The following is a 27,285-nucleotide window of genomic DNA, read 5'->3' as shown; positions in this document are numbered from 1 at the left end:
GGGAAGGTGAGGAGAGCCTACAGGGATGGGGACGGCCATCCCCGTGCCCTGCAGGACCCCCCCGAGGAAGGGTGGATCTGGATGGGAGCGAGCAGGGTGCCGGAGGGGGCCCCGGAGCACCTCCAAGCGGAGCTGGGCAGGAAATACCAGCTCCGACGTGCTGAGGCTGATGAACTACCTGGATGTAAGTGTGAAAGCTGTGAAAGCTTCTTTTCTTCTTTTTTTTCCTTTCTTCCTTCCTTCCTTCCCAGCTTCCTTCCCCCAGCTCTGGTGTTTTGGGACCACTGCCTGCTCCGTGTTCTGGCAGCCTGGCAGCTCCTGGCCTCGCCGATGATTTTTGATGAGCTGTCAGCAAGGCCTTGCTGTGCTGTAGCTGCCCTGGGTGCCCTCTGAGGCTGTGAGCCCATCCTACAACCCCGTAACTGTCTGGGTTCTCAGCGACAATCAGGGTTAATTTGGGCTGTGCCATGCGCTCAGCCACGTCTCGGGGACCCCGAGGTCACCGGGGCTGTCGGGAACCTGCGAGGATCGGGATGAGCAGAGTTGGGGGGGCTGCCCACGTGTGTTTGCCAAGAAATTAGGGATTAAAAACCGTCATGGAAAGGCACTCGGTGGGAACAAAGGGACGTGGCTGTTCTCCAGGGGTGAAATCTTCCTCTTCACTGCTGTGGGCCCGAAGGATGGGCCATGAGAGGCTGCGACGTGCGCCCCCCACCCCTCGTGCCTCCAGGTCACTGCTGATCCTCTGTGTCCACAACGAGCCTCAGGCGTGGGTGCAGGGAGCTGCAGGACCCTGGTGCCAGGAGCTGCACAACCCAGTGCAAGGTGCTGCACGAATCCTAGTGCGAGGAGCTGTAGGAGCCCGGCACGAGGAGCTGCAGGACCCCTGAGCAAGGAGCTGCACGACCCTGGTGCGAGGAGCTGTGTGAATCAGTGCAAGGAGTTGCATCAGCCTGGTGCAGGGAGTTGCACAACCCCGGTGCGAGGAGCCGCACAGTCCTTGTGCAAGGAAATTCACGACCCTGGTGCAGGGAGCTGCGTGGTCCCGCTGCGAGGAGCTGCACGACCCCTGTGCAAGGAGTTGCATGACCTCAGTGCAAGGAGCTGCACAACCCTGGTGCAAGGGGCTACATGATTCAGTGCAAGGAGTTGCACAACCCTGGTGCAAGGAGCTGCACGACCCTGGTGCAGGGAGCTGCACGACCCTAGTGCAAGAAACCACACAACCCTAGTGCAAGGAGCTGCATGACCCCGGTGCAAGGAAATTCACGACCCTGGTGCAAGGAGCCGCTCAGCCCCAACACACGCCTCATCCTGCGCCCAGCCCGGCCCGGCCCTGCCTCCCCCCTTTCACCTCCCCCCCGGGATAAAACCTCCCGGAGCGGGAAGGGGGGGGCCAGGACTACAACTCCCGGCAGGCGCGGGCAGCCCTGCCCCGGGCGGCCTCCAGCTCCCGGCGTGCCGAGCCGAGCCGAGCCGAGCCGTGCCGGGCAGTGCTGCCCTCCCTCGGTGCAGCAGCAGCGGGACCGAGCCGAGCCGGGCCGGGCCGGGCCGAGCCGGGTGAGTGCCTCTTGGGGTGCGGGTTAGGGGTGTTTTTTTGGGGGGGGGCTCCTTCCTCGCCCCGAGCTCGCAGCCGCGTTTTTTTTTTTTTTTTTTTTGCTTGTTTTTCTCCCCGTTTTAATTTTTTTTCCCCTCTTCTTTGCGCTGTTTTCCTGCTGTTGGCGCGGTGGTTTTTTAGCTTCTTTTTTCCTCCCCCCCCTCCTGTTTTTTTTTTTTTTTTTCCTCCTTTCTCTTACCCGATAACCCCCCCCCCCCCTCCGCCCCCAAGCCGAAAAGCAGGGGGGGGGGGTGCGCACCCGAGCACCCACACCCCGTCTCCATTAAGTTCGCTTTTTTTTGGGGTTTAAGGGGTGCCCCCCCCGTGCACACACACAGGGAAACTGAGGCACGGATGCTCAGCCCCCGGTGCCCCCCCCAAGCTGCACCCCCAAGTCAGGGGGCGACCCCCCCCCGGCTTTGGGGAGGCGCAAAGGAGACCCCCCAAAATCCCCCCCCCATGGTCTCAACGAGGCTGTTTTGGGGTTTGCAAGAGGCCTCCCCCCCCTCCAAAACAACTTTTTTGGGGATCCCCGAGCGCAGGGAGGGGGGGGCACGGAGGGGGTTGGGGGGGGGTTGCTGTTAAACCTCCCGGCGCCCCTTAATTATTCCGGCGAATTTAATTGCGAAGAAGCCGGAGCGATTACGCCAGCCCCCGCGCCCGTGTCCTCTAAAAGCCTGGGTGAGTCAGACGATGGGGAAATTTCCTTTAAAAAAAAATAAAAAAATAAAAACATAAAAAAAAAAAAGAGAGAGAGGGAGAGAGAGAGAGGGAAAAAAAAAATAAATATGGAGGTTATTGTTGGGCGCTCCCCGGATAAATAAATAAGCCCGCGGGCGCGCAGGGCCTGCTTCCAGCAATCCCAGCGCTTCTGCTGCCTCCCCTGCCCTTGAGGCACTGGGGGGGGCTCGCAGGGGGGTTATTTTATCCCGATGTATTGGCATGGGGTGGAGGTTGTGGGGTTTGGGGGGTTTCCCCCCTCCCCACCACTCGCTCCCGTTTTGCTTTTCGCCGCCACCGCCGTCGCGCACGGCTGCGCCGTCCCCGCTTCCCCCTGGGTGCTGGGGGGGGGCTGAGCCCACCCTGACCCCCCCACACACCCCTCCTCATGGGGGTCTTGGGGGTGAGACCCTGCTGGGGGGGGGTCAGCACTGGGGGTGCTCGGTTATCTCCAGCTGTGGTGGTGCCGCCGGGAAGCGGCACGTGGTGACCCCACGGCGCAGGGGGGGCGGCGTGTTTTGGGGAGGATGCCGGCTGCGCCCCCCCCCCCCTCCATCACCACCACCCTTATCAGTAGGAAACCGCTCGGGGTGGGGCTGGGTGCAGCGGGGCGACTCCAGCATCCGGGCGTTTTGGGACGCGGCCGCCCTTTCCAGCTCGTTCTTTTTATTTTTATTTATTTATTTTTAAAAAATTTTTTTTTTTCCCCCGTGCGGGCCGGCGGCACGTGTGTGCACGGCCCCACGGCTCAGCCGCTGCTCCTGCGATGCTCCCGGGGGTGGGGAGGGCACCCCGGGCCCGTGAGCTGCTGAGCTACAAGGGGTTTGGGGTTTTTTGGGGGTGTTTCCAGCTGGGGAAATGGGGAAAATGGTTGGGGAAGAGGAGGTGGGGTTGGTAAAGGCACGGCGAGGAGGGTGCCGGGAAAGCCGGGGCACCGAGGGCAGCAATGTCCCCCCCCGGCTCCCTGCAGCCCTCCTGGTGTTTCGGGGGGTGCTGGGGGCCTGGTGTGGTGAGGGCATGGACCAAAGCCCTGCGTATGTGTTTCTCCATCCTTTTTTTGGGGGGGGCAGTAGATGGGACGGAAGATTTCCTGGTGCTGAGCACGGCACAGCCGCCTTCTCCATCCCCTCTGCAGCCGGTTCCCACCAGGCGCCTCACCCCATCCCCGAATTTCCCCAATTAATCATTTTTTCATAATCACTTGGAGTTGGTGCTTTTTTTTTTTTTTTTTGGGGGGGCGCACCTCGAGCCGTGCCGCGCTGTCACCACTGCCCGGATCTGGTGCACGTCAATCCGAGAGGAAAGGGACCGGGGCCGGCCACTTATTGGGGTCAGCTCAGCACATCCACGTCCCCAAATCATCCCCCGGGGAGTCCCGGTGGCCACGGGTCCCGATGCTGACCGTGGTGGCCGAGTCCCCGTTTGCTTTGGGGATTTGGAGGCTGAAGTGGGGCCAGGGTGACGGCGCTGCGATGCGCAGGGGTGAAGCGTCAGGAAATATTTGCACGGCTTCTCCTTGCCCCCGGTGCTGCAGGAGGAGCCCGGTGGGTGCCGGTGACTCGTCGTGGTTGGGTTTTGGCACAGTTTGGGGGGGGTTTGCGCCCTCGCCAGCCGGGGCTGCAGGCCTGGAGCTGCCCGGCCGTGGGATGCAGGAGGCTGAGCCCCGAGCTCCAGCAGCTGTCGGGGATCCGGAGCAAACTCCGGTTCTGCTCCTTCCCCTCCAGTGAGACCCGAGGGAGGCGGAGGCGAGGAGAAATTGAGAAGGAAAACTCAGAGGATGGGCACGGGGCTGCCCCCGGTGCCCGCACCGCCGCTTCTGCCAACCCCTTCCACCCCCCTTGGTGCTGGGCAGGCAGCGGAGCAAAGCTGTAAATATGAAATGGCAAAAAGGCGAGAAAGAAAGGGGGGAAAAAAACAAAACAAAAGAAAAAAAACCACAACCAAGCCACACGGTTTCCCTGGGGGTGGAAGAAGAGACCCCGAGAGAGGCCTTGCTCCTGGAGAGAGGCAGCGATGGTCCTGGGGGGCCAGGTCCTGGGGCCCCCACTTGGTGCTTGAGGACGGTGGGACCTGGGCAGGGTGCTCTGGAGGCGTTTTGGGAAGGTGAGCTCGTCCTGCCCGCCCCCAGGCTCTGCCCCGATGGGGTGCTTTGGGTCTGGGATGGAGGAGCCTGGGGGCTGCTCGTGAGGCCGGAGGCTCCCCACGGAGCTTAAATAATGCTCTGCTGTTCTTAAACCCATGCAACTTTCTCACCGGATAAACCTGAAACGCCCAAACAACATCTTTCCCTGCCGGCTAATTCACTCTTTTTTTTTTCTTTCCTCGCCGTACGTGCATGCAATTAATGGAAGCGATTTAATTCTCGTCTAAACAGCTGGGAAGCTGAAGGCGGTGCCGTCGGTGAAGAGCTGTTTGCCATCCCGTGCCTGCTTTCCCACCGCTCCGTCCTGCCCGGCCCCGGCTCGGCTGTAAATTCTCCTTTCAGCGCGGGGCCGAACCTCGAGCGCAGTTTGTGCAGCTGCTGCCCCGGCGCCCAGGTGCCAAAATTCGCAGGGGTGTGAGGGCACCCGGCCTGGGTCCCTTGGCTGCCCGGTGGGGCGAGCCCACCTGTAGCAGTTGGAGCCCTCACGGGGCTTAGGGGGGGTCCCTGGTGTGGGATCTGTGCTGTCCCCAATGTGCCCCCACCCCTCGTGGCAGCGTGTGCTCGGGGACAGGCGTGTCCCCAAGCAGCTCTGGCTGCCCCCAGGCTGATTTGGAGGAATCGCACGGGGCCGGGAGGTTTTAGGAGGAAAGGATGGGGGCGAGGAAGGTGCTAGGGAGGTTTTGCAGCCGGGGGGGGTCCGGCTGGGCTGGTTGGGCAGAGCGGGGGCCGCGTTTCCTTGGCTCGTGGGCAGAGGGTCGGGTGCCAGCGGGCTCGTCGCTGACAGCAGCTCCTGCCTTATCTGCAGCAGGGTGGGTGCCTATCGCAGCCCCAGCGCCGCGCCAGCTCCTCTGGGGCCAAATCTTCTCCCATGCCCCGGGGCGGGGGGCTTGGTGCCCTTCGCGCCCCTCTCCAGGCGAAGCCCTCGCCCGGATCAATCCCAACCCGCTCGGGCAAAACCTCTCGGCTCCGGCGTGCTCAAACCAGTGCAACGCGTGGCACGGGACCCGAGCGAGCAGGGCAAACACCCCCGGCCTCGTGCACCCTCCTCGCTGCGGGGCAGGGGCTGGCTTTGCACCGGGGGCTCCCTGCGTCCGCCCTTGACCTTGGCGAGCGGCGCGGAGAGGAGAAAGGTCCCCGCCGCCGGTAAGGTGCCGCTCGCCGGCCGCTCACCGGGGCTGGTGGCAGGGAGAGGACATGTCACCGGCTGTCCCCGAGTTGTTTATGAGCAAAGGGGGGGGGGGCCGGGGAACAGCTGCAGCTCCTGGGGCCGGGGCGGGCGCGGGGCCGGGGCGGGCGGCCGCGGTACGGTTACATGAAATCCACCTTGCGGGCGGGCGGGCGGCGGCGTATTTATAAATATTACCTCCCCGCAGCAGCACGGCACGGGGGGGAGGACGGCCGGGGGCGGCGCTGGCAGCACCCCCAGCTCGGGTCGCAGGTGGCTGCTGGCACCCAGCACCGGCTGCAGCGTCCGGAGAGGGGCTGGGGGCTTGGTTGTGCTGGGTGTCCCCCCTTAGGGACCCCCCAGGCAGGGTTTTGGGGAGCACCGTGGTGCGCTGCGCCCCAAGCAGGGGGAATGAGGAGAGAGGCGTGCTTCCAATTTCCCTTATTTATGCATTTTAAAGGAAAAATACCATAAAACCCAGCACCTGAGTGGTGCGGGGTGACCCCAGGGTGGGGTTTTGCCCTCCTGCTCCTGTTTTTATCCTTTCTCCTGGGGGGGGAGCACACGGTGAGGCCGTGTGTCCTTCCCCGCCTGCACGGCCGGGGCCTCCCCAAGGTCACTGCGCTCTCCTGCTCCTCGCTGCACGGCCGCCGCGGTCCGGGCCCGATTAATCACTCAGCCCGGGGTGGTGCTGGGCCTCCACGGCCCTTCCCGGCCCCTTCGTGGCCGTTGGCTCGTCCTGGCCCCAGGAACGTCCTTCTGCCTGTTAACACTTTTATTTTTAATTGCCTGCCTCTCCGGGAGGGGAGGGCGGCAACTTGTCGGCTCTGGCTGTTTGTGCTCGCGGCGGTCGGTCCGACAGTGATGTTTCAATCGGGGGCCCCCGTGCAGCCCCGGCTGCTTTCCTGCTGCAGGAAAGGATTTGGCTCCATTTCGGGGCCCTCTGTAGGGGCAGGATCTGGCCCTACAGCGGCGAGGTCCCGGCCTCTGCTTGCTGAGCCCACCTGGGGTGGCACCGTGGCCATCCCTGCGCCGTGGAGGCGTTTTGGGGCAAAGGAGCGAGGCTTTGTGGTCCTGACCCCATAAAGGTGGCCACATGGAAGTGGGAACCTGGCTCCTGGGGATGTCCTTGGAGCCTCCAGAACCAGAGGCTCACCCCAGTTATTCTGCTCCAGGGGTGACGCTGTGACAGGGGACGCTCAGGGTGGCTCTCGGTGACCGTGCCCCGATGCTTTTTGGGTCCCGAGACCTCCCCATCGGGGCCCTGGTTCTCTCGGGGTCCTGCTGCCGCCCGCACCGAGCGTTAATGTTTTCACTGTGCTAAACGCCTGGGCCGCTTCCAAGAGCAGCATTTAACGCATGGCAGGGAAAACATTTGGCCTTTGACCCAAGCGCCTGTTAACAGCGCCGTGGTCCACGTTTCTCAAATGCCGGGGCTAAAAACAGGCCCGGTGACTCAGGCGCTCGCTGGCGCTGTCAACTGACTCCTGCTGGGATTTGCCAAGTTCCCCCCCCCTCCGCCTTCTCCTTCTCCCTTTCAGGGCTGCGTGCTGGTGGCTCAGGGAAGGTGCCTCGGGCTGGCTGGGCCCCGTCCGCCTCCGAGGGCGCTGCTGCTCTCCGGCTGTCCCCATTCTCACCTCCCCATCCTCATCCTCCAGCAGATGCGGCCTCGAGAGCCTCTGGCCCAGCCCCGAGCGGAGCCGTTGGATGGGGATGCTCAGGGCTGAGCCTGGGTTGAGCCTTGGGTGTCCCCAAGGACGGAGAGCGCCCCGCTGCCGGGGTTTGGCCACCCTCGTGGGGAGGAATTCCTTCCTCCCACCCCGGGTCCGACCCTGCCCCGCTGCCCCGTGCGCCAAAAAGGAGCCGCGTGCCGATGATGATGAAGGACCCCGACCTTCCTCCCGCTGGGTGCCAGCGTCACCCGACCCCTGACACCGTGGGGACGCTGGCACGGCGTAAATCCCCCCCCCACTGCCAAGTCGGGGCGAGGGGAGGCTGTGGGGCCGGGCCCAGCTGCGTGGCACCGGCTGGGTGCCAGCCCGTGGTGCTGGCAGGGCGGTGGCTCAGCCGCCTGGCCTGGGGGGGCTTCCTCGGGGGCTCACCCATGGGGTGAGCATCGTCCCACGGGGAGGATGCAGGAGGTGACAATGGGGACGCAGCTGCCCTCGTGGTGGGACCCCAGCCCCGTGGGTGTCCTCAGCACAGGCGCAAAATGGAGAGGGTGCGAGGAGCCTCTGCACAAGGAGGATGTGTGCGGGGTCCCCGGCACCGTGCCAGCCCTTTAGGGCATCACACTGGTGTCCTTGTTGTCCCCCAGACTTGCTGCCACCATCCTGGTGGTGCCCAGCACCGGGATCTCCATCCCCAGCGGTGGGTGCTGCTGGGGGTGCCATAGGGACCCCGGTTGAGCTGCGCCCCTCATCCCATGTGGGGCCGGATCCAGCTCTGCGGGCACACCGAGGGATTGGGATTGGGATTGGGATCCCATCCCTCGGAGGGACGAGGAGCCTGCCCCCCTCCATCACTGCTTTTAGGGCAGGATGTCACCACCAGCAGCTCTTTCCCGGTGGCCCCGAGGGGCTGCGATGGGGCAGACCCCACCGGGGGGACTCTGGCACCCCGGAGAGCCCTTCAGTGGGTGGCGGTGGCCGGGGCTATTTTTGTCCCTCTCTTTTTCCCCGGCCCCAGCGCTGACTCCCGTGCTGCAGCGAGACGAGCCAGCAGGTTGGGAGGCTTTTTTGCAACTTCCTCCGCCCGCGCCCGCTGCGGCTGCTGCTGCGTTAAAAGCAGGGCCCTAAAAATGAGGAAACGCGGGGCCGGCGCAGGAGCCGGGCAGGGCAGCGAGGAGCACAGAGGAGCTGCGAGAGGCCAGCCTCGGCGCCCGGAGACCCCCCCTTGTCCCCCGCCACCCCCTGCCCAGGTAACGCGTGTCCCCCTTCCTCCCTGTCCACGGGTGGCTTTGCTGGGGACACCCCGCGGGGTGGTTTTGGGGTGCCCCCGTGGTGTAGGGGCAGCCGGGTGCCTTTTTTGCCGCTTGGCACCCAGAGCTGGGGTGAAACAAAGCCGCGGGGGGGGGAGCAGGAGGCGCTGGGTGCCCTCGGAGGAAATCTCAGCGTGGGCCGAGCATCGCCACCGCCGCGTGTCCTGGCCAGGCCAGGGGGCTGCCCTGCACCCAGGGGGCTGCTGCGTCCCCAAAACGGCCGCGGGTGCTTCGCCAGAGCCGGGCTGGGGTGCACTGGGGTGTCCTCGCTCGCTGCCCTCGTGTCCCCCCCCCCCACTCCCTGCCTTTGAAAAACAAAAACCAGGAAGGAAGGCTCGGCGGGCGCTCGCTGCCCGTAGCAAGAAGCGGAGCTATTTTCACTTCTTTCTTCCCCGTTTCCTTTTCTCAGCCCTCGTGCTTCTCAATGAAGCAGCACAGGACCTGGGGGGGGGGGGTGGGGGTGGAGGGGCGGCACGGTCACCAGCCCCCCCTCCCCGGCTCCCCAGGGCCGGGGCAGGCTCAAGCTGCCGATTGATTTTTCCATTTGTGATGCCCACGAGTGACTGGCCACGGAGCTTCCCGGTGTGCCGGCGATGGGGTGGGGTGGGGGACTCGGCCCCAATGCCACGAAACCCTGGGGCAGTGCCCCCCCCCCCTTCTCCTCCCAGGTTGGAGGTGGTGCACTCGCTGGGTGCTGCTGGGAGGGTAACGCGATCCTGCTGGGGCTGTGTCCAGGGACTGGCTCCGGGCAGGTTTTATTTTTAACCCCAACTTCTTATTTTTTTATTTTTATTTTTTTTTGGCCTTCCAGCCGCATCCGCGCTCGGAGGTGCGCTTGGGGGCGAGGCGGTGGGGGGCCGCGCGTGTGGGGACGGGGACAGCGCCAGGAGCGGGGTGCCCTTGGCTGCCGCCCCCACTGCCTGAGTGGCTTTGGGGACACGTCTGCCCCTTTGTGGGGCCGCTGGCCTCGTGTGGGGTCAGCAGGTGGCTGTGGGGCCGTGCAGAGCCCCGTGGAGCAGCGCTGGGGTCGGTGCCGTGGGGGGCAGCTCCGGCTGTGCTTATTCCCGAGCGCTGCCAGGGCACGGGAGGATCTGCCTGATGAAATAACACCCCCAGAGGAAAGGCAGGAAAGGTCCAGAAATAACCCTGCGGCTCGGTAGCACCGGGGGTGTTCTGAAGGGAGACGAATTCCTTGGCTCCGGCCTCGCACGGTGTCCGGGGGGGGCACCGGCAGCACTCACCCTGCTGCACGCGACCGGCCGGGACGCTGTCCTGGAGAGCCAACGATTTTTGCTCACACCGGGAGCTTTTCTCCCTAAAAGCTGCTGGGATTTTAGGGTGCGATGCTGCAGTGATGCGGGGATTTGCTTTTTCCCCCCCGAGGACCCAGGGGCAGGTCTGGGGCGTTCCCACCGGGGGTTTCCTCCGGGAAATCCATGCCATCCTCCGTGCATCTCTTGGGGCAGCTTGGGCTCCCCGGCCTCTTTCCCTATTTCCCTTCTGCCTTCTCACCCTGTGCCCGTTCCCCTTCCTTCCCCTTCCCGTTGCCTCCCACCACCCCACTCCATCCCTCGATCCACTCGGTGACCACCGGGGACATCGCCCCGAGCAGGTGCCCTGGCAGCACCCACGGGGTAACCCAACGCATCCTGACCCACCGGGGTCCCCTCCAGGTGAGGACCAGGTCTGGGCGAGCCGCTGGATGTGCTTTGCTCTGGCTGCGAACACCTTTCTCCTTCCCAGGAATAGCAGGAATCCCAAACGTGGTCCTGTCCACCCCAGAGATGCAGGATGTGTCCCCTGGAGGGGGACGGGACGTGTCGCCTGGGGTGCCTCCCCGCTCCCCGGCCCACCCCGGCCCTCTCCCTCCTGGTGGGGCTGAGTCAGAGCGAAAGCAGAAGCTGCTGGGCACTCCGGGGGGGGCGCAGCCGAGCAGAACCCAGCGGGTTATTTTAAACCTGACCCAATTTCCCCCTCTGCTTATCGCTCGCTCGAGGCCGGGCCCTGCTCTGACCACCCTTCCCCATCTCGCCCTCGGCGGCGCCCCGTCTCTGTGGCTTCGAGCAGGGGTTTCCCTGGGGGGGGTGGGGTGGGAAAAGCAGCGTTTTCTGCTCCCCCCGCCCCCGTTTCCGATACAGGGGCTGAGGGGAAGATCCTGCAGCCGGGCTGGTTTAGGGGGGACGGGGATGACGAGTGCTGTGCTGTGGGTGGTTGCGCTCCGGCACGCTTCCCGTGACACCTTCCTGCCCTGTGCCCTTTCTGAAAAGTGTCCCTGGGAGCCCCCAAACCTCCCCCCCCAGCTCTGCAGCTCCATCCTCGCCCTCCAAACTGGGTTTCCCCAGCGCTGGAGGTGCCGGTCCCTCTTGTTTCACCTTCCCCCTGCTCCCCTCCTCGTCCTCCCCTTGTGCCCACCCAGCCTGGCCACGCAGCCCCCTCGGGATGGTTCGTGGGGCCTGGAGCTGCTGGCTTGGAACCAGGGCGGGCGATCCCACAGGGTCCCACGCATGGCTTGAAATCCCTTCCTGCCATCCCCTTGTGCTGGAAGCAGCCCAGAAAACACCACTTTTTGGGGCTGGCTGCTTTTCCCCCTCCGTGCTCCGGCTGTGCCCACCCTGTTCCACCACACCAGGAGGGCTCATTGCATGTCCCAGCTGCTCTTGGAGGCTTTTCCTCTCACCTTGCGCTCTGTATTTGGGGTTATTATCCCAATAAGCTGTGATTTCTCCCCCGTCAGCCCTGTTTTATTCCCTACAGGCCGTCCCCTGGCAGCTCAGCTGTTGCTCATCTCCAGCATCCTCCTGCGCCCCCTCCAAGGCCGTTTGCGCTGGCGCCTTAACGGAGCTCTGCTCGCAAGCTGTCCTAGGCCCGTCTCCTCCCTGCCCCCTTCAGATGGGCCACCATGTCTAATTAATTACCTTCCCCTTGCTGTTCAATAGCTGGCTCTTGAGCCATGTAATCCTGTTCCTGTCCACGCTGCCTCGATTTAATTTCCCCCTTAGGATGCGGCGTGGCACCGTGCGTCGGACGCCTCGCCGACCCCCGGCGTGCTGCATCCCCCACGTCTCCCCTTTGCCTGCGATTACACGTTGAGTTTAAACAGCAAAACCCTCCCCATTTCTCTGGGTGTGCTGCCCTAGGGCTGCCCTACAAGAGGGGACGGGGCCTTTGCACAGCCCTGGTCCCACATCCCCATCCCATCCCCGTGTGGCAAAACATCTCCGCGGTTCCCAGCCGAGCTTCGTACCCCGTGCCGGGCAGCTCATGCGGCCGTCCCCTGGCCCCGTGGCTGTCCCCTTGTCCCTACAGCCTCCCCTGCCCTCCTCGGGCCACCGTCCCCTTTTGTACGGGGGAACAAGGGCAGCTCTGTGCGCTGCGGGGCCGTGCACGCCTCTCCCCACCGCCGCGCTCGCGTGCCGGCCCGGCACAAAGCCGCGTTGTTCGCCCGTGCCGCGGTGGAGGTTTGGTCGCAGCCCGCCTGCGGCGCCTGGCACGGGGCTGCCTTTTCTTCCCGGCCTTCCCTTGCTTTCTGTTTCTCTTTTGGGCTGCTCTGGCTTTTTGCTGCCCCTCTTTTCGGGGCTTGGTGGCTCCAGAGCATGCTCCGATGCTGTGCCCCTCACCATCCCCATCTCCCCCAGGGTGTCCCCCGAGTCCCGCCGTGCCCTGTCCTCTCCTCCTCTCGTTGTCCCCAGGGCCAGCGGTGCTGTCACAGGGATCTGTGGGCAGACCCGTCCGTCCGTCCATCTGTCATTAGGGCTGTCCTTTCTCGCTCAGCCACGTTGGGGCAGAGCCCAGCTGCCCCGGCGCGACGCTCGGTGCGCGGCTCAATGATGGCAGCGCCCGAATCGGAGCCAAAATCTGAGCCGCGGCTTCGCGGCACGGTTGGCTCCTCGACTTAGCGACGTCAGGTGCAGGATCAGCAGGACGTCCCCTCCCCGTGCCTCAAAGTTTCGAAGCAGGCTCTTATTCCCGACTCCTTTCTCCTTTTAGGGTCACCTCCGTGCCTGGTGGGCGCCCGTGGCCCCCCGCCCCCCCGCCGCACCATGGCGTCCCGCATCGGGCTGCGGATGGAGCTGATGAAGCAGCAGGCGCAGCAGGAGGCCGAGAGGGAGCGCATGCAGCAGCAGATGATGATGAACTACATGCAGCAGCAGCGGATGCCGGTGGCCTCCAGCCCGGCCATCAACACCCCCGTCCACTACCAGTCCCCGCCGCCCGTGCCCGGAGAGGTCCTCAAGGTAACGGTGCCAGGAACGGGGTTGGAGAGAGGAGGAGATTTGGGGGATCCCTCGGCGACGCGGGGGTCCTGACGGGTTATTTCCACGCAGGTGCAGTCCTACCTGGAGAACCCCACCACCTACCACCTGCAGAAGTCGCGGGATAAGAAGGTGCAGGCGTACCTCTCCGAGACCTACGGGAACAAATTCGCCGCCCACGTCAGCCCCGCCAGCCACTCGCCAAAGCCCCCTCCGGCCGCGTCCCCCGGCGTGCGGCCCGGCCACGTCCTCTCCTCCTCGGCGGGCAACAGCGCGCCCAACAGCCCCATGGCCATGCTCAACATCGGCTCCAACCCCGAGAGGGAGGTGAGGAGGGGGCCGTTGGGCTGCTGGGTGGGCACGGGGATCCTCAGCACGGCCTGGAGAGTGACCCCATATGCCTTCCTCTTGCAGTTCGATGAGGTCATCGATGACATCATGCGCCTGGATGATGTTTTGGGGTATATGAACCCCGAAGTCCACATGCCCAACACGGTGAGGCTTGACTGAGGGAGGGTGGCCGGGGGGCGTGCCGTGGAGGGGGCTGAGCTGGCTTGGACCCGAGGGGGGGATGGGGAACAGTTTGGGGAGGCTTGGGGCTGGGGGAGGGAGGCAGCAAGATGGCCCTGCTGCAACTGCAACCCTAACCCTAACTCCGAACCCTAACCCTAAACATAGCCTAACCCAAGCTCTAACCCCTAAACCTAACCATAACCATAACCCTAACCATAGCCCTAACCACTAACCCAAACCCCTAACCCCTAACCCTGCCCCGAACCCCTAACCCCAACCTAACCCTAACCCTAACGCTAAAACTGACGGATCGAACCATAAAACTAACCCCAAACCCTAAGCCTAACCCCTAACCCTAACATCTAACCCCTAATGCTAACCGTAACCGTAACCCCTAACCCTAACCCTAACCTTTAACCTTAACCATAACCCTAACCCCAACCTCTAACCCTAACCCTATCCCCTCCCAGGAGCGCAGCACCGCCTTCCGGGGCCAGGTCCGTGGGTTGGTGTGAGCCTTGCAGTGGGATTCATCCTGCCGGGCCCTCCTGGGCTGTGATTCACCTGCCCTATTTTAGATGCTGGCCGTGGGAGGGGATCAGCTGCGCCCTTTGAAGTCTTGTTTTCTTGGCGACTCTGATTATAGCTGCTTTAAGGGCCCGGGAAGACAATTATACCTGCCCAGTCTGCGCACTCGCGTCCTGGAGGCCAAGGAGCTGATCTTAAACCCCGATCCCATTGCCGAGCCTCTCTCCCGGCCCCGGATGGAGCTGACCCGCCTGTCCCTTTGCTTTCCAGCTGCCGATGTCCAGCAGTCACATGAATGTGTACAGCGGGGACCCCCAGGTGACCGCCTCGCTCGTCGGTGTCACCAGCAGCTCCTGCCCCGCCGACCTCACCCAGAAGAGAGAGCTGACAGGTACGTCCCCAGCCCCACAGCGTGTCCCCAGCCCCACAGCGTGTCCCCAGCCCCACAGCATGTCCCCAGCCCCACAGCGTGTCCCCAGCCCCACAGCGTGTCCCCAGCCCCAAAGCACGTCCCCAGCCCCAGGGATATCCATCCCCATGGCTGGAGCCCGCGGTGACAGTGAGGAGCGGGGCTGGCTGGGGTTCCCCTGTCCCCACGGGTGGCGAGGATGGCCCTGGGGGAGGCTGTAGGGGCAAGACGCAGCCTCAGCCTCTCCGGGTGATGCTGTGGGTCTCCGTTGCAGATGCCGAGAGCCGAGCCCTGGCAAAGGAGCGCCAGAAGAAAGACAATCACAACCTGAGTGAGTTGGGGGCGGCACGCCGATCCCTCTCCCACCCCAGCACCCTCCGTCCTCCTTCCCTCTCTGTCCGAGCTGGGTCCCCTTCCCCTCCCGTCTCACCCTAGGGGGAATACCCCCACGGCCACCTCTTCCCCAGCTCTGCAAAACACCCGTGGGGCCGAAAACACCTGCTTGGTGTTCCCGTCAGCACCGGGGGAAGGTCAGAGCTGCGGGGGCGATGGGTGGGAGTGGGACCAGAGGTCACCCCTGAGCCCCGGAGAGCTCAGTGCACACGGACAGGAGGAGCTCTGCCTCCCCTATTTCAGCTCCCACCTTTCCTTACACCCCGCTGGTTTTTCACCCTGAGCTCCCCGAATCCAGAGGGTCCCATAGGGGCATGATGACATCCCCCCTTCCTGCGAGCTGGGGAGCTCCCCCCCACCTCCTCACCTCTCCCCTCTCTTCTCGCCCTGCAGTTGAGAGGCGGCGAAGGTTCAACATCAACGACCGCATCAAGGAGCTGGGGATGCTGATCCCCAAAGCCAACGACCTGTAGGTATCCCTGGTGGCTGCGGGGCTGGGACACCCGTGGCTCTCGTGGGCTTGCTCCACGCCGTGCACGACCCTGTGGCAGGGAGATCCTTGCAGAGGGGCGTTTTGGGGGAGTGGGTGCAAGCTGCAATCCTTTGGTGGTTTTTTTTTTGTCTTCTTTTTCCATCCTGCACCGCAGGGACGTGCGCTGGAACAAAGGGACGATCCTGAAGGCTTCGGTGGACTACATCAAGAGGATGCAGAAGGACCTGCAGAGGTCGCGGGACCTGGAGAACCACTCGCGGCGGCTGGAGATGACGAACAAGCAGCTGCTGCTCCGCATCCAGGTGAGCTTCCCCGTCCTCTGCCCTGCTCTGCAGCTGCCAGCACACCTCCCTCCTGCCCCACCAGCGGGGCACAGCCTCCCTCCCTCTTTTAGGGCTGCCAACTCACCGGGAACACCGCGGGCAGAGGCCACCGCAGCGAGCTCTGCGTGGGTCACCGCTCCTGTCCCTCCCCATGAGCTTCCTGGTCCCTCTGTCCCCTTTTCCCTTTCATTTCTGTGCCTCCCTTCTTCCCTCCTGCCTCCGTGCGCCCTGTCCCCGTGTCCCCACGTCCCCACCGAGCCTTCCTACGCTCTCTCGGCAGGAGCTGGAGATGCAGGCGCGCGTCCACGGGCTGCCCACCTCCTCGCCCTCGGGTGTCAACGTGGCTGAGCTGGCCCAGCAGGTGGTGAAGCAAGAAGCCGGCGGGGACGAGGGGACGCTGGAGCCGCTGCTGCCCCCCCAGGACCCCGAATCGCAGCCGACGCTGCCTGCGCCGCCGCAGTCCCCCTACCACCAGCTGGACTTTACCCACAGCCTGAGCTTCGACGACGGCTCCCGGGGTTTCCCGGATAGCCTGGAGCCCGGCCACGGCGCTTCCTTCCCTTCGCTCTCCAAGAAGGAGCTGGACTTGATGCTGATGCAGGACACCATGCTGCCCCTGGCCTCCGACCCCTTGTTCTCGGCCATGTCCCCGGAGGCCTCCAAGGCCAGCAGTCGCCGCAGCAGCTTCAGCATGGAGGACGCGGACATGCTGTGACCAGGAGCTGCGCCCGCGCTGGGGGCGAGGACTGGGCCTTCGAGTTTGGTTGCTGAAGTCACGGCGCGCTCTTCCTCCCCTCCCCGGAGGAGGAGGAGCCCGTCCCGCCGAGCACTTGAATCTACGTAGGAGTACATTTTCTCTATGCAATGGGGTAGGGGTGGGAGGGGGCTCGCTTCAAGGCTCGCCGGGTACCGCCACGTCTTTTTGCAAGCTTTTTATTTTATTTTATTATTTTATTTTCGCCCGGAGCTGGAGCCGACCTTCTTGGCTTGCCATGGCATTGGCCTGACTGCAGCTTTCCCAGCTCCTCGGCTGCTTTTCGCCTTGCAGCAAAACCCTCTGGGACCGCGCTCCTTCCCCGGGGCTGGGAGCGGAGCGAGGAGCCCCCAAGTCCCCGGAGGGAGAGGATGCTCAGAGCTTTTTGCCTTGCCGCCCCCTCGCCCCCCTCCCAGCTCCGGTGGCCCCACAGATGCCATCGGTGGCTGTGTCACGCTGCCACCTCCCCGTGGGGGCTTCTCCTTCCCTGCTGGGGAAGCAGGAGCGGTGCTGCCTGGCCCCACCAACCTCCTCCTCTAGGTAGTGGGGAGAGCAAATTAATTCACGAGGCACGGGAGGGGTCCTGTGAATTTTGTTGCTTGGTGTCCCGGGGTTTGTTCGGGTGTGCAGCTCCTCCACAGCTCGTGCAAACCCTTTAGGGTGGGTCTGGCAGCACCCCAAACCCCGTTGTCACCTGGGCACCGGTGACATCCACCCCGTGGAGGTGCCCCCGCCCCAAAAGGCCACGCCGTGGCTCCAACGCTGACGTCCTGCCCTGCGTCTGGGCACGGCGGCTGTGGCTGGGGATGGTCGGTGGCGGTTCCCCACGGGGCTCCTTGCTCTTCCCCAAATTGCCAGCTCACTCCCCGGCCACAACAGCTCGCCCACGGGGGCCGTGGGACCTCGGTCGTCAGTGCTGCTGGTGGTAGGAGGGAGCTGGGGCCAGGGGGGTGAGCTGCTCAACACGAAAACGCTGCTCTGACTTGGTGGGAAGCCTAAAGCGGGGTGCAGGGGAAGGCTGGAGAGAGGAGACCCCTTTGCAAAACCCCATTAGAGCACGGCGTTATCCCCCCCCCCCGGGCTGCGGGAGGTTGGGTGTTGGAGACGGTGGGCGCATGGCCAGGAGCTCGTATGGGGACGAGGGTCACGTTGTGCACCGAGGACGGGGAATGTCGTGGCTGGCGGGATCAGGACGCGATGGGAAAGCAGGATGGAGAAGGAGCAACGAGGTGGGGTCGCGAGGTGGCACGTGGGGTGGCCCCAGCGCCCCCCGGAGAAGCTCCCATGGGACGTGGAGGGTGCAGGGATAGTGCGGGGATGAGAGGAGGGAAGGGGCAGAGAGGTGCTGGCGGTGCCGGGCAGGGGCAGGCGAGCAAGGGGAGGGGGGGGACACCGGCTGGGTGGGATGCACGCCGGCGGGTTTGGGGCCGTTTCACCCCAAAATCTTCACAGGAGGCCTTGGCGTCCTTGGTGCGCTGCCGTTAGTGCCTGTAAAGAGACTGATCCTGGCGGGCGGTGCCCCCGCGCTGCGCCACCACCAAGCCCTGTGGGATTTACCGTGGCCATAAAACGGTTGCACCAAACCCCCCTGTGCTGCTATATGGCACGCGGGGGGCTGGCTGGGGCCCCCACCGGTGGTCATCCGCTGCTCAGCGCCGTACGGGGCATCATCCCCCCCCCCCCAGGCCGTGAGTTAGCAGTTGTGGATTATTATTATTATTATTATTATTATTATTTTTTAATCTTTTGGGGTTTTTGTTTGTCTTTTTTTTTTTTTTTTTTTTTTTTTAATGCACTGTGCTCTGATTAAAAAATTTTACTACTGTTTTATAAAGAAATGTATAAAAGAATGAACTGGAATGGAAGAAGAATCATTAAAATATATTTATTTACAACACGCCGGAGCGTCGCAGCGTGGCCTTGGTTCTTCTCTACCCGGAGGAGGGAGGTGGGGGGCACCCAGAGCCCTGTTCCCCCCGTGGTGCTGGGGCATAATCCCCATTTCTCCCAGGGCTGAGTTTGGGGGCTGCCCTTTTGGTGCTTTTTTAATTTATTTTTTCCAGAAATCCCAGGTTGGTTGGAAGGGGGAGCGCTGGTACTGCTCTGATTCAGCCCCCCCCAGGGTGGTTTGGGGTTTTTTTTGGGGGGGGGGGATGCTGCTCCGCAGCTCCGGTGGTGCTGACCCAGCTGCTGATTGCTTAATGGGAACCAGGCCCCCTAATTAATAAATAGTTGTGAGGCCCCAGGGAAGCAGGGCTGGGAGGAACTGAGTCCCTGGAGCTGAGCAGCTTCGTGGTGGCCTGGCCTGACCCTTGTGGAGCCATCCCAGGAGCTCAGGTGGGTCTCCTGTTTTTGGGGTCACCTCTGGAGCAGGCCTGGGGTTGCTCTGCCCCTTGCTCAGCACCACCTGGGGTGCTGCGGTGTCCCTATGTGGGGTGCCCGGACCCCCACCTCATGGGGCACAGTGGTCCCATTGCCTCCACACCATGCCCCCACAGGCCTGGGGGAGCTGGGCAGCCGCACACCCTGCAATTAGCGTCCAGCTGGTTAATTAAACCTCAGGAGGAGGGGTGTGCACGGTGTACCAGGGACATGGTGGTCCCCGAGAGCTGGTGGGCTGGGCAGGGGGCTGAGCCCCCACCTGGGGAAGCTCGTCCCACCCCATCCAGGTCCCTGCTGCCCCTCGGCCATGGCATTAAACACACACATAAGAGAGAAAACAAAAAAAAAAAAAAAAGGAAAAAAAAAAAAGAAAAAAACAAGATTCGGCCTTAAAATAGACTTCCCAGGGTGGAAAATCGCAGGGGCTAATCTCGGAAACTTTATTAAAAGCAAAAGGGGAGAAAAAGAGAGAGAGGAGGCTTGGGGGGAGAGAGGGAGTAAGTGGTTTCAGCCACTCGAAGGAAAAAAAAAAAATCCTGATTTGATTTATCTGGGGAGTGTGAACACTAAATAGAGAACAACGCCTGAAGTGTGAATTATTTCCTATATTAACACAGAGAAAAACTGATAGCCTTTTCATGTCAAGAGAATAGCGCGGAGGGGAGGGGGGGGGGCTGACATTGTTCAATCTCTGGGTTTGCTCACTCTTTATCAGGCTGAGATCAAAATTTATTCCCAGGATGAGGCCTGCGGCCCGGCTGAGGCCCTAGAGATTTTTAAGGGCCTAATTAAGAAAACAGGATGAAAATGGCGAAATAAGAGGGCAATTTACTTCTTGCAGAATAGGGAGATCAAATCAACTTATGAGCAATTAATGTGCACAAGGAGAGAATAAAGGGATGCCGGGATATGGTAGAGGGCCTCATTTTAATGACATGCTCTGGTGTTGGCATAGAGGATTACTCTGAAGGTCAGATGTAGATTGAAACGACCTTGCAGATTCTTAACCCTCCTTCCAATTAACAGAACCAACTCAGAAATGCAAAAGAGCCTGGCTTGGAGCACTGTCATCCCTTTATGTTCAGAAGGGAGGAGGGAAAAAAAAAAATTATAAAGGAGAGAGAGGACGAAAGGGGGTTTCCTTCGCCTCGACAACAGCTGCTGGAGACGGGGCTCGGGCGGGCGGGAGAGAAGGGCTCTTAATTACAGCGTGCGAGCCACCCGCAGAAAGAAACCGGTGTCGGGGCTGCGAGTGGGATAGAAAGGAAGGGAGGGATGGATGGAGCCAGCCGGGCTGCGGTCTCTGTGATGAGCTGCAAAGGGGCTCTGCGCATGGGCTGGGTGGGATGGATGGATGGATGGACGGACGGACAGATGGGTGGACAGGCTGGCAGAGCAGTGGGGGTGGGCTGCAGGGCTGCTGCTGCTCCTGGTGCTGCCCGTTTGGGTGTAGCCAAATTTATTTTTGATTTATTTAGCTGAATGTTTGGGTGTAGCTGAAGCTGTCTCAGCACCCGCATGGATGTCCTCGAGCCCTGCAGTGGTACCGCTGGCTTTGCACTCTTTGGGACTGTTTTCCATCATCCCACGCGATATCCCGGGGTGTTTTTTTGGGGGGTAGGAGGGAGGGCAGGCTGCAAATAGCCCCAGCAGTGCTGTGCCCCCCTTGTGTTTCCCATGGGCATCGCCTGGGCCCTTTGGGGACAGCCGTGTCCCCCTGCTCTAAAGGGGCTCTCAATGTGGGGCTCATCCCCCGGTTACCCTAAAAAGAGAGAAGAGGAGAGGTGATCCCTCATCCCCAACTGGCCCGGGGCAGGTTCAGGAGCATCTGAGAACACCCATGGGTGCTCGCAGGGCTGGGGGACAAGGGCTGCGTTTGGGGGGACGTGGTGCTGGTGGCTGGGCAGGAGCAGGAAGGCTGCACAGGGCCTGAGCAGCCACAAGAGAGAGCCAGACTGTTGCTGGAGAGCCCCAGCTCCCTGCCGAGCCCAGCTCTGCCTCCAGGTTGGGCTGGGGAGGGAGCCCAAAAAAGCATCCCTGGCTCCCCAGGCTGGGGTGCACCTGGAGGTGCTCAGGGGTGGCAGCACGTCCCCGGCTCTCCGTCCCCATGAGGCATCCAGCCAGCAGTGAATCCTCTCCTCCTCTCTCTGGGATGCTTTGGGGCTGCAGAGGGACCCGGCAGGACGAGGCACAGCTGATGAGCCACGGTCCTGGCCCAGGACGTGCCACCCCGGGTGCCACCTCTGCTGCCACCAGCGCCCTGTGCCAAGGCCTCCCTGCAGGTCCCTCAGCGCTGCCAACAAACTTGCCTGGTTTTTAAAGTCCCTTGAAGCTGCAAATGTGACTTTTTGAGAGCCTAAAGCCCTTTTACCTCTGAGCTGAGCCACAAACTAAGCTGCAGCAGCTCCGTGGGCAGCCAGGACAGGATAAAACCCCCTGCGAGGCTGAGCTGTGGGCACCGAGCCCCACGGGAGGACGCGGCCGTGTCCTCCCTGCTCTGCTCTGTGGGCAGGGGGCTGGGGCTGGGGGGGGCTCTGCTGGGTTTTTGGCCAAGCTGGGTTTGTCTGAGAGCAGCAAGGTTCCTCGTCCAGAGCCCTGTGACTTCCCCAGCACCACCCTTCACGTGCAGCTGGCCAGGCGTGCGTCCAGGTCCCCTCGCCAGTGGCGCTGGGAGGTTCCCAAGTCACAGGAATTTTCCTAAAAAAAGTTTGCTCGAAGAAGGCGGGGAGGGAAACTTTAATAAAACAGAAGGTTGGCTTGCTCCTGGCCCCAGCCCCGAGCAGGGCAGCCCTTCCCCAGGATGGAAGCAGAAGAGCAGCAAGGAGCCTGCGATGGGAGCTGGGGGTGGGCGGTCGGGGGCTTTCCCTGCTCCACCCCAAATCTCAGCCTCTATGGGATGGGTGTGGGGCTCGGCAGCAAGCCTGGCACAGGCCCAGCCGGCCCTGCAGTCTGGAAGCCATCCCCTGTCTCGCTGCTGGGCTGGTGCTGAGTTTTCCTTCCCCCCCCCCCCCCCCATCTCCTTTCATTTCCTTTCTGGCTCTCGCCGAGCTCCTCCCGTGCTCCGAGCTCCTGGGGCTGCTCCTGCGCCTCCGTCCCCACCTGGAGCCCGAGCCGGTGACGTGCTTCGGCCGGGGGTGGTTGTGGCAACGGTTGGGATGAGCTCAGAAGGAAGGGCTGGCTTTTTTTCAGGTGGGGGAATAGGCAGCTTGGCTTCCAGAACCCCATACAGCTCTTTGCAAGTGAATCTGTGCGTGCAATAAAGGGCGGGAGAGGGGGAAAGCTGTGATGTCCGTCCAGGAACCGCATCCAAGGGGAGGGGGCGAGGTTGGTGCCTGCTTCTGAAGGGTTACCCTGGATGTGTTTGGCCTGTTGTTTTTCCTCCAGCAGCTTTTCAGAGCTGCGGGGAGCCCTTGCAGAGGGTGGGATCGCTGCTGGGATGCCTGGTGCCTCGGCGGGAGCAGCCGTGTGCCATAAGCCAAGGGGCAGGAGAACCTGGGCAGAAGGACAGGGGCTGGCTGGGCGAAGCACTGCAGGGAAAAAAACACCTTGGGAAGACATAAATGAGGTGCAGGAGGCAGATTGCAACTCGTGGGGAAGGCCACGGCGTGCCTCAGTTTCCCTGCAGCCTGGATGGTGATGCAGAGGCTGACTCGGGGGCAATGCCACGGCGCTCGCTGTGGTGCAGAAGGCAGCTCATGTTGGTTTGGGGGTGTCAAGCCTCCAGGCTTGAGTCCTGTAGAGCGAAAACCCAAGCCCCTGGTCATGTACAGCCCCATATGCTGCATTTAGTTGAGACGAGCTGGGCTCCCCCTCCCTGGTGAGGAGCAGAGCAGCAGGAATTTGCCCCCCTCCCAGGTCTCCGCCGCAGCCAAATGGCCCCGCTCCAGAGGCAGAGTTGGCCCAGGATCCCCAGTGGGCTCAGGAGCAGCAGCCCAGCTGGATTTTCCATGCCTGATGCTGAATTTACAGCACTGGATGCTGGAGATGTTGTGGGCTGGCTGGTGGCTCGAGCGCAGTGTCCCTGAGACAGCAGCGGAGCCCGGTCCCTGCACCCAGAGCTTGGCACAGCGTGGCCCCAAAATGGGGAAAGTGGGGAAGGGGCAGCGGCTGCAGGAGGGGTGGTTCGAGGCGTGGAGGTGTCGGGATCCAAGGGGCTGGGACCAGTTGCACCCCGTTTGTCCCAGCGTTTAGAAACCTTCTTGGAAACCCAGTCCCCTCGTGCAATTCCTGCAACCCCCACCCCCCGAAGTGACCACCACGGGCACGCGGGGTGCCCCTCTTCCAACAAACCCAACCCCAAAGCCTTTGGCAGCCTGCTTTTCCCAAGGATGCTCCGTTTGGGATTCCCCTGGATCCTGCCCTCGGATCCCTGGGCTTTGTGCTGTGGGGACCTTGGAAATTGGGAATTCCTCGTCCCGAGCCCCTTTGGGGTCCTGCTTTGGGTTCGTGCATCTCTCAGGCCACTGCGGAGTTCTGCCTCTTCCCCCGTGCTCCGAGCTGGTTTAATCAGCTCACAGTTTTCATTTCGTGCCTTTCTCTCTCTCCTTTTTTTGAGGGGGCAGTGAAATTTATACAATATTTAAGCAGCATAGTAGAGTCCTGGAAGATATTATTAATGTAAAAGGGACAGGCTGGAAATGCACTTGAACCTGGTTACAATTAGAGGGTGATTTTTCTAAAGGTCAATGAATTCAGATAATATCCACAGGGGGGAAAAGAAATTTAATACCTTTTTAGTGAATTAATTAATTATAATATTATATCGGCTTGGGGTTCTTTTCCAGAGTGATTAAGGGAACGATCTGTCTTCGGAGAGGCTGGGGGAAGTCAGCGAGCAAACCAAAGACTGACAGAGAGGAAGGGAGAGGGGGAGAGCCGGGGAGAGTTTAATGGGAGAATAATGGAGCCTTTTCTTCCCTTTCAAAACTTACTGTATTTCCAGGCCACATGATCCCTGCCTGCTGGGTCCAGACCCTTTCCTCGCAGCCTCTCCAAAGGCTGTCCGAGGGATTATTTTGTAGTTTTATCTTTCCAGAGTGGGTTTGGATGCTTCAGTTGCATTAAGTCTCGGAAGGCCTACGTGGCACCCCTGTCCCTAGTGCCATCACCTCTGTGTCCCTCAGAGGGGGTCTCGGTGGGTCCGTGCCAGGGACATGAGGTCCCCCGGAGCCCCCTGAAGCTGTGTCCACAGCATGGGGCTGCTCCCAGCAGGGCTGGTTTATCCGCAGCCCGAGCTGAGGCTGGAATTTACACTCAGCTAATCCAGCCAGCCCCAGAAATTAATTACAGTCTTGTACATTAAAAATTAACATAACCTTTCTGGATATATGTTCTTAGAGCACAGGAGCGGGCCAGAGTCCCTCAGCCGCCTGTAATTGGAGCTGCTTTCCTTCTCGGTCTTTTTTTTTTTTTTTTTCGCCCCCCTGTTTTTTTTTTTTTTAAAGATGTGGACATTTCGAGTCATTAATCACGGAGCCTGGTGGCTGGTAAAGTTGAAGAGGTTTGTAATTGCCTTGTGTCCTGGCTGCGGGAAGGGGCGGGAGGGAAGAGGGGCGCGCCTGCCCATCGGAGGGGCAACCCCGGGCACGTGGAGGTGCCAAAATCCCAGCAGGATTTTGGAGCTACCCCCGGGAGGTGGGCTGGAGGTGGTGCTGCTGCAAAATCACTCGGCCATCTCCTCTGCAGATACGATTCCATCAGGAAGGGGGAAGAAAGACCAAAGAAACTTGGGAGGCTCTAATGGGTTTCTGTGCCGTGGGCTGCAGGCATCCGGCCCCAGGAGATGCAGTTTGGGGTAGGAGTGAAGCTGGGGGGTGATGGACTCGGGGGCTGAGCCCCAGCAGGATGCGCCCCCATCGCTCCTCTCACAGCTCTGCTTGTGCATGGTGTGGTGGGGGGGTGTTTAGGGTGGTTTGTGCCTATCTTTAATGTGCTTCCAAGCACGGTGTGTGATAAGGGCCAGCAGGGCATCCCCGCAGGGGATTTGCTCTCACGCAGCAGCAACGCGTGCACGGGGCTCTGCTCTCCTCCCCACCTCCCTTGACCAACATCCCCCTTACTGGCCGAGACCTCCCAGCAAAACCCAACCCAAACCCAAGCATCGTTCAGCCCTCGGCCAATTCCATCCCCTCCAACGGGGCAAAGCTCCTGCCAGGCCCCTGGGCATGTTTTCTCTCCTCTTTCCCCACCTCAAACCCACCTCATCCTCTTTCCCCATCACCTCAAACTCCCCTCACCCTCTCCCAAACCATCCCTTTTCCCTTCCTCCCCCCCCAGCATCACCACCACCACCACCACCTCCCTCAGCCAGCCCGCCACTGCCGGGAGAGCCGGCTGGCTCCCATTGTGCTATCTTTGGGTCCTAAATTAAAATTTATGACATCTTGAAATGAGCAGTGAGGGTAATTTTGCTTCTGAGCGAAGATGCTAATGAGTCCCCTTAATGGCGTGAATAAGGAGTTGACGGGTCGTGTGTCACTTTGCGCAGCCCGTGCTGGTGGTGTAATGGCCGCAGTAAGTGTCTGTAATTATACCCTGTCTCGCTGTATTTTGGCAGCCGTTGTGGGAGAGCAGGCGGCTCGGCGGCGTGCGAGGCTGGGGGCAGGGAGAAGGGAAAAATCCCAGCCCCTCCTGGGCTCGTCCCCTCTGCCTGGGGGCCTCGATGGGCGCAGCTCCATGAGGGTGAGTGCTCTGCTGCTGTCCTGTGTTGTCGTCTCCCTTGGGAAACAAGGGCACGGTCCTACACGTCCCTGTCCTCATCGCCAGGGCTGCGGCAAGGTGCTGGGATGGTGACAACCTGTTGGACCCAAAGCCACGGGGTGACGCAGGGTTTATTCTCACCTACCCCAAAATGCAGGGGTCTGGCTCTGCCTGGGGCATTCCCTCCACTGAGACCCCCGGGTGCTCGGTGCTGCTGCTGCCCTGGTCTGATTTCATCCCTGGGGTTGTTTGGGGTGATTGGCCTGACCCTGCTTTAGTTCCTTGGGCACATTTGGTTCTTCCACGTACTTCTGAAAGCCTCCCGTGGAGATGCAATTCTTGTAGGGACAATAAATTGGCTCCTGGTGCTCTAGGGGGTATAAAACCACCCGTGTTCCCCTGGGGAGAAGCAGAGCGAGGGAGGGCTCCATCTCCTAGGGATGCTCTGCACCCTCTGCCCTGCTCCAGCCCTGTCCTGTGGCCTGGCAGAGATGCTGCCTCTGCCTCTCACTCTCAAAACTCCCTGAGACAACAAAACCTTCCAGTCCACAGCCGAGTTTATCATTTCATGGTGATATCTGCTTGGGAAGGGGTTGGCTGGTGGCTGCTGGGGCCAGCTGCCAGGTTCGGGAGCTGCTTCCCCTCCCAGCTGCCGCGCTGACACATCGGAGCTTGTGCGCCACAAGCGCACCTTTGAGACGGGGCGAGCTGAGAAATCGCGAGCAGCTGGCTCTGGTCCTCGCGTCTCTGGGCTCGTCAGCCTTCGAGCTGCTTGCTCGAGGATGATTTACAAGCTGCAGACTTTCCCTGGTTTGTTTCTCTAGGCGGGTTTTTGTTTGTGTGCCTCCTGGAGCCCTGAGAGCCCTGGACATATTTCTTCCTCTCCTCCCCCTGCCTCATCCCACACCTCCCCTGGTGTGAGGAATCCCGGGGTGATCCCAGCCCTCGGATGGGGGCACTGGGGGCAGCAGATGGGACCCCTCACTTGGGGGGGGGCACGGCTGCTGCTGCTGTGGGTGCTGGCGATGGGAATTACTCGCCCCCCATCTCCCCATCCCTCCTTTATGTCTCTGTTCTGCTGTGCCATCACCAGGCACCACCTTTGGCTCCCCAGGACTTTTGGGGACCCCATGCCGTCCAGGACTTTTGGGGGCTCTTTGCTGTCCCCTCCTTGTGGCAGGGGCGAATCGGAGCTCAGAGAAATGACCAAAGCTGCCCCGAGGTGTCCCATGGGGACACGGGGGGTGCCCAGGGGGAAGCACAGGTCACCAATCTGGAAGGATGTGGGTTCAGCTCCGGCACCGATGTGGCCATAAGCAAGTCACCGCTGTCCTCAGTCATAAGAGGGACAGATATGAGAATTAAAGCACTTGGGAGCACAAATTACTGCAGCTGCGGGGGCTGCGTGCTTGCTTTAAAGGAGCTGAGAGCTCCTGGCAGGCGAGGAGGCTGCGCGGGGGTGCCGGTGATGCCCAAAGCCAGGAGGGCAGCGGGGGCCCTGCACCACGCAGCCACGGCGAGGGGGCTTCGGCACCCCCCGGGGGAAGCCGAGCTGTGCCACGTCACCGCCTGCAGCATCCAGAAACGTGCCTGGTCCGGGGCTCCGAGCGGCGGCGGTGGATTAAAGGACGATATCAATAAACCCCGGCGAGCTGTGAGCAGGCTCCGACGAGGGCTGCTGGCAAGCTGGCTGCTTCCCCGCGCCGGGGAGAGATCATGACCACTGAAATATTGAAGTACTTGCATATAAACTGCGCTTTCAAGTATTTTTGACAAGGGTACTAATTAAATCTTAATTGACACTGCACTAATTAGCTTCTTAATTACATGGAACCACATAATTAGCAGCACACTCTGTGCTAATTGTTAATTAGGAAAACCAGGCTTCCCCCTATGTCCCCCCCTCCCCTCCCAATCCCTCCCCTCCTGTTGT

General features: G+C 61.8%; 1 protein-coding gene across 1 annotated transcript; it reads left to right on the top strand.

Moving 5' to 3' along the window:
- Positions 1 to 1,484: 1,484 nt before the first annotated feature.
- On the top strand, positions 1,485 to 18,161 carry TFEB (transcription factor EB). The gene is made up of 9 exons (XM_084301702.1): positions 1,485 to 1,560; positions 12,593 to 12,840; positions 12,931 to 13,185; positions 13,273 to 13,353; positions 14,170 to 14,290; positions 14,583 to 14,639; positions 15,095 to 15,170; positions 15,349 to 15,496; positions 15,798 to 18,161. The coding sequence occupies exons 2-9, from the start codon at positions 12,646 to 12,648 to the stop codon at positions 16,230 to 16,232; spliced, it is 1,368 nt and encodes a 455-aa protein (XP_084157828.1). The 5' UTR covers positions 1,485 to 1,560; positions 12,593 to 12,645; the 3' UTR covers positions 16,233 to 18,161.
- Positions 18,162 to 27,285: the final 9,124 nt, after the last annotated feature.

This window comes from Netta rufina (genome assembly GCF_964035555.1).
Source record: "Netta rufina genome assembly, chromosome: 26".
Lineage (NCBI taxonomy): Eukaryota > Metazoa > Chordata > Aves > Anseriformes > Anatidae > Netta > Netta rufina.
This window is presented reverse-complemented; position numbering and strand designations above follow the sequence as displayed.

What these genes read in the sequence shown, in the direction of transcription:
- TFEB (XM_084301702.1), top strand. Translation starts at nt 12,646, where the DNA reads ATGGCGTCCCGCATCGGGCTGCGGATGGAGCTGATGAAGCAGCAGGCG. An exon ending in GCTCCAACCCCGAGAGGGAG is followed by an intron (nt 13,186 to 13,272) that starts GTGAGGAGGGGG and finishes TTCCTCTTGCAG; the next exon opens with TTCGATGAGGTCATCGATGA. An exon ending in CCAGAAGAGAGAGCTGACAG is followed by an intron (nt 14,291 to 14,582) that starts GTACGTCCCCAG and finishes TCTCCGTTGCAG; the next exon opens with ATGCCGAGAGCCGAGCCCTG.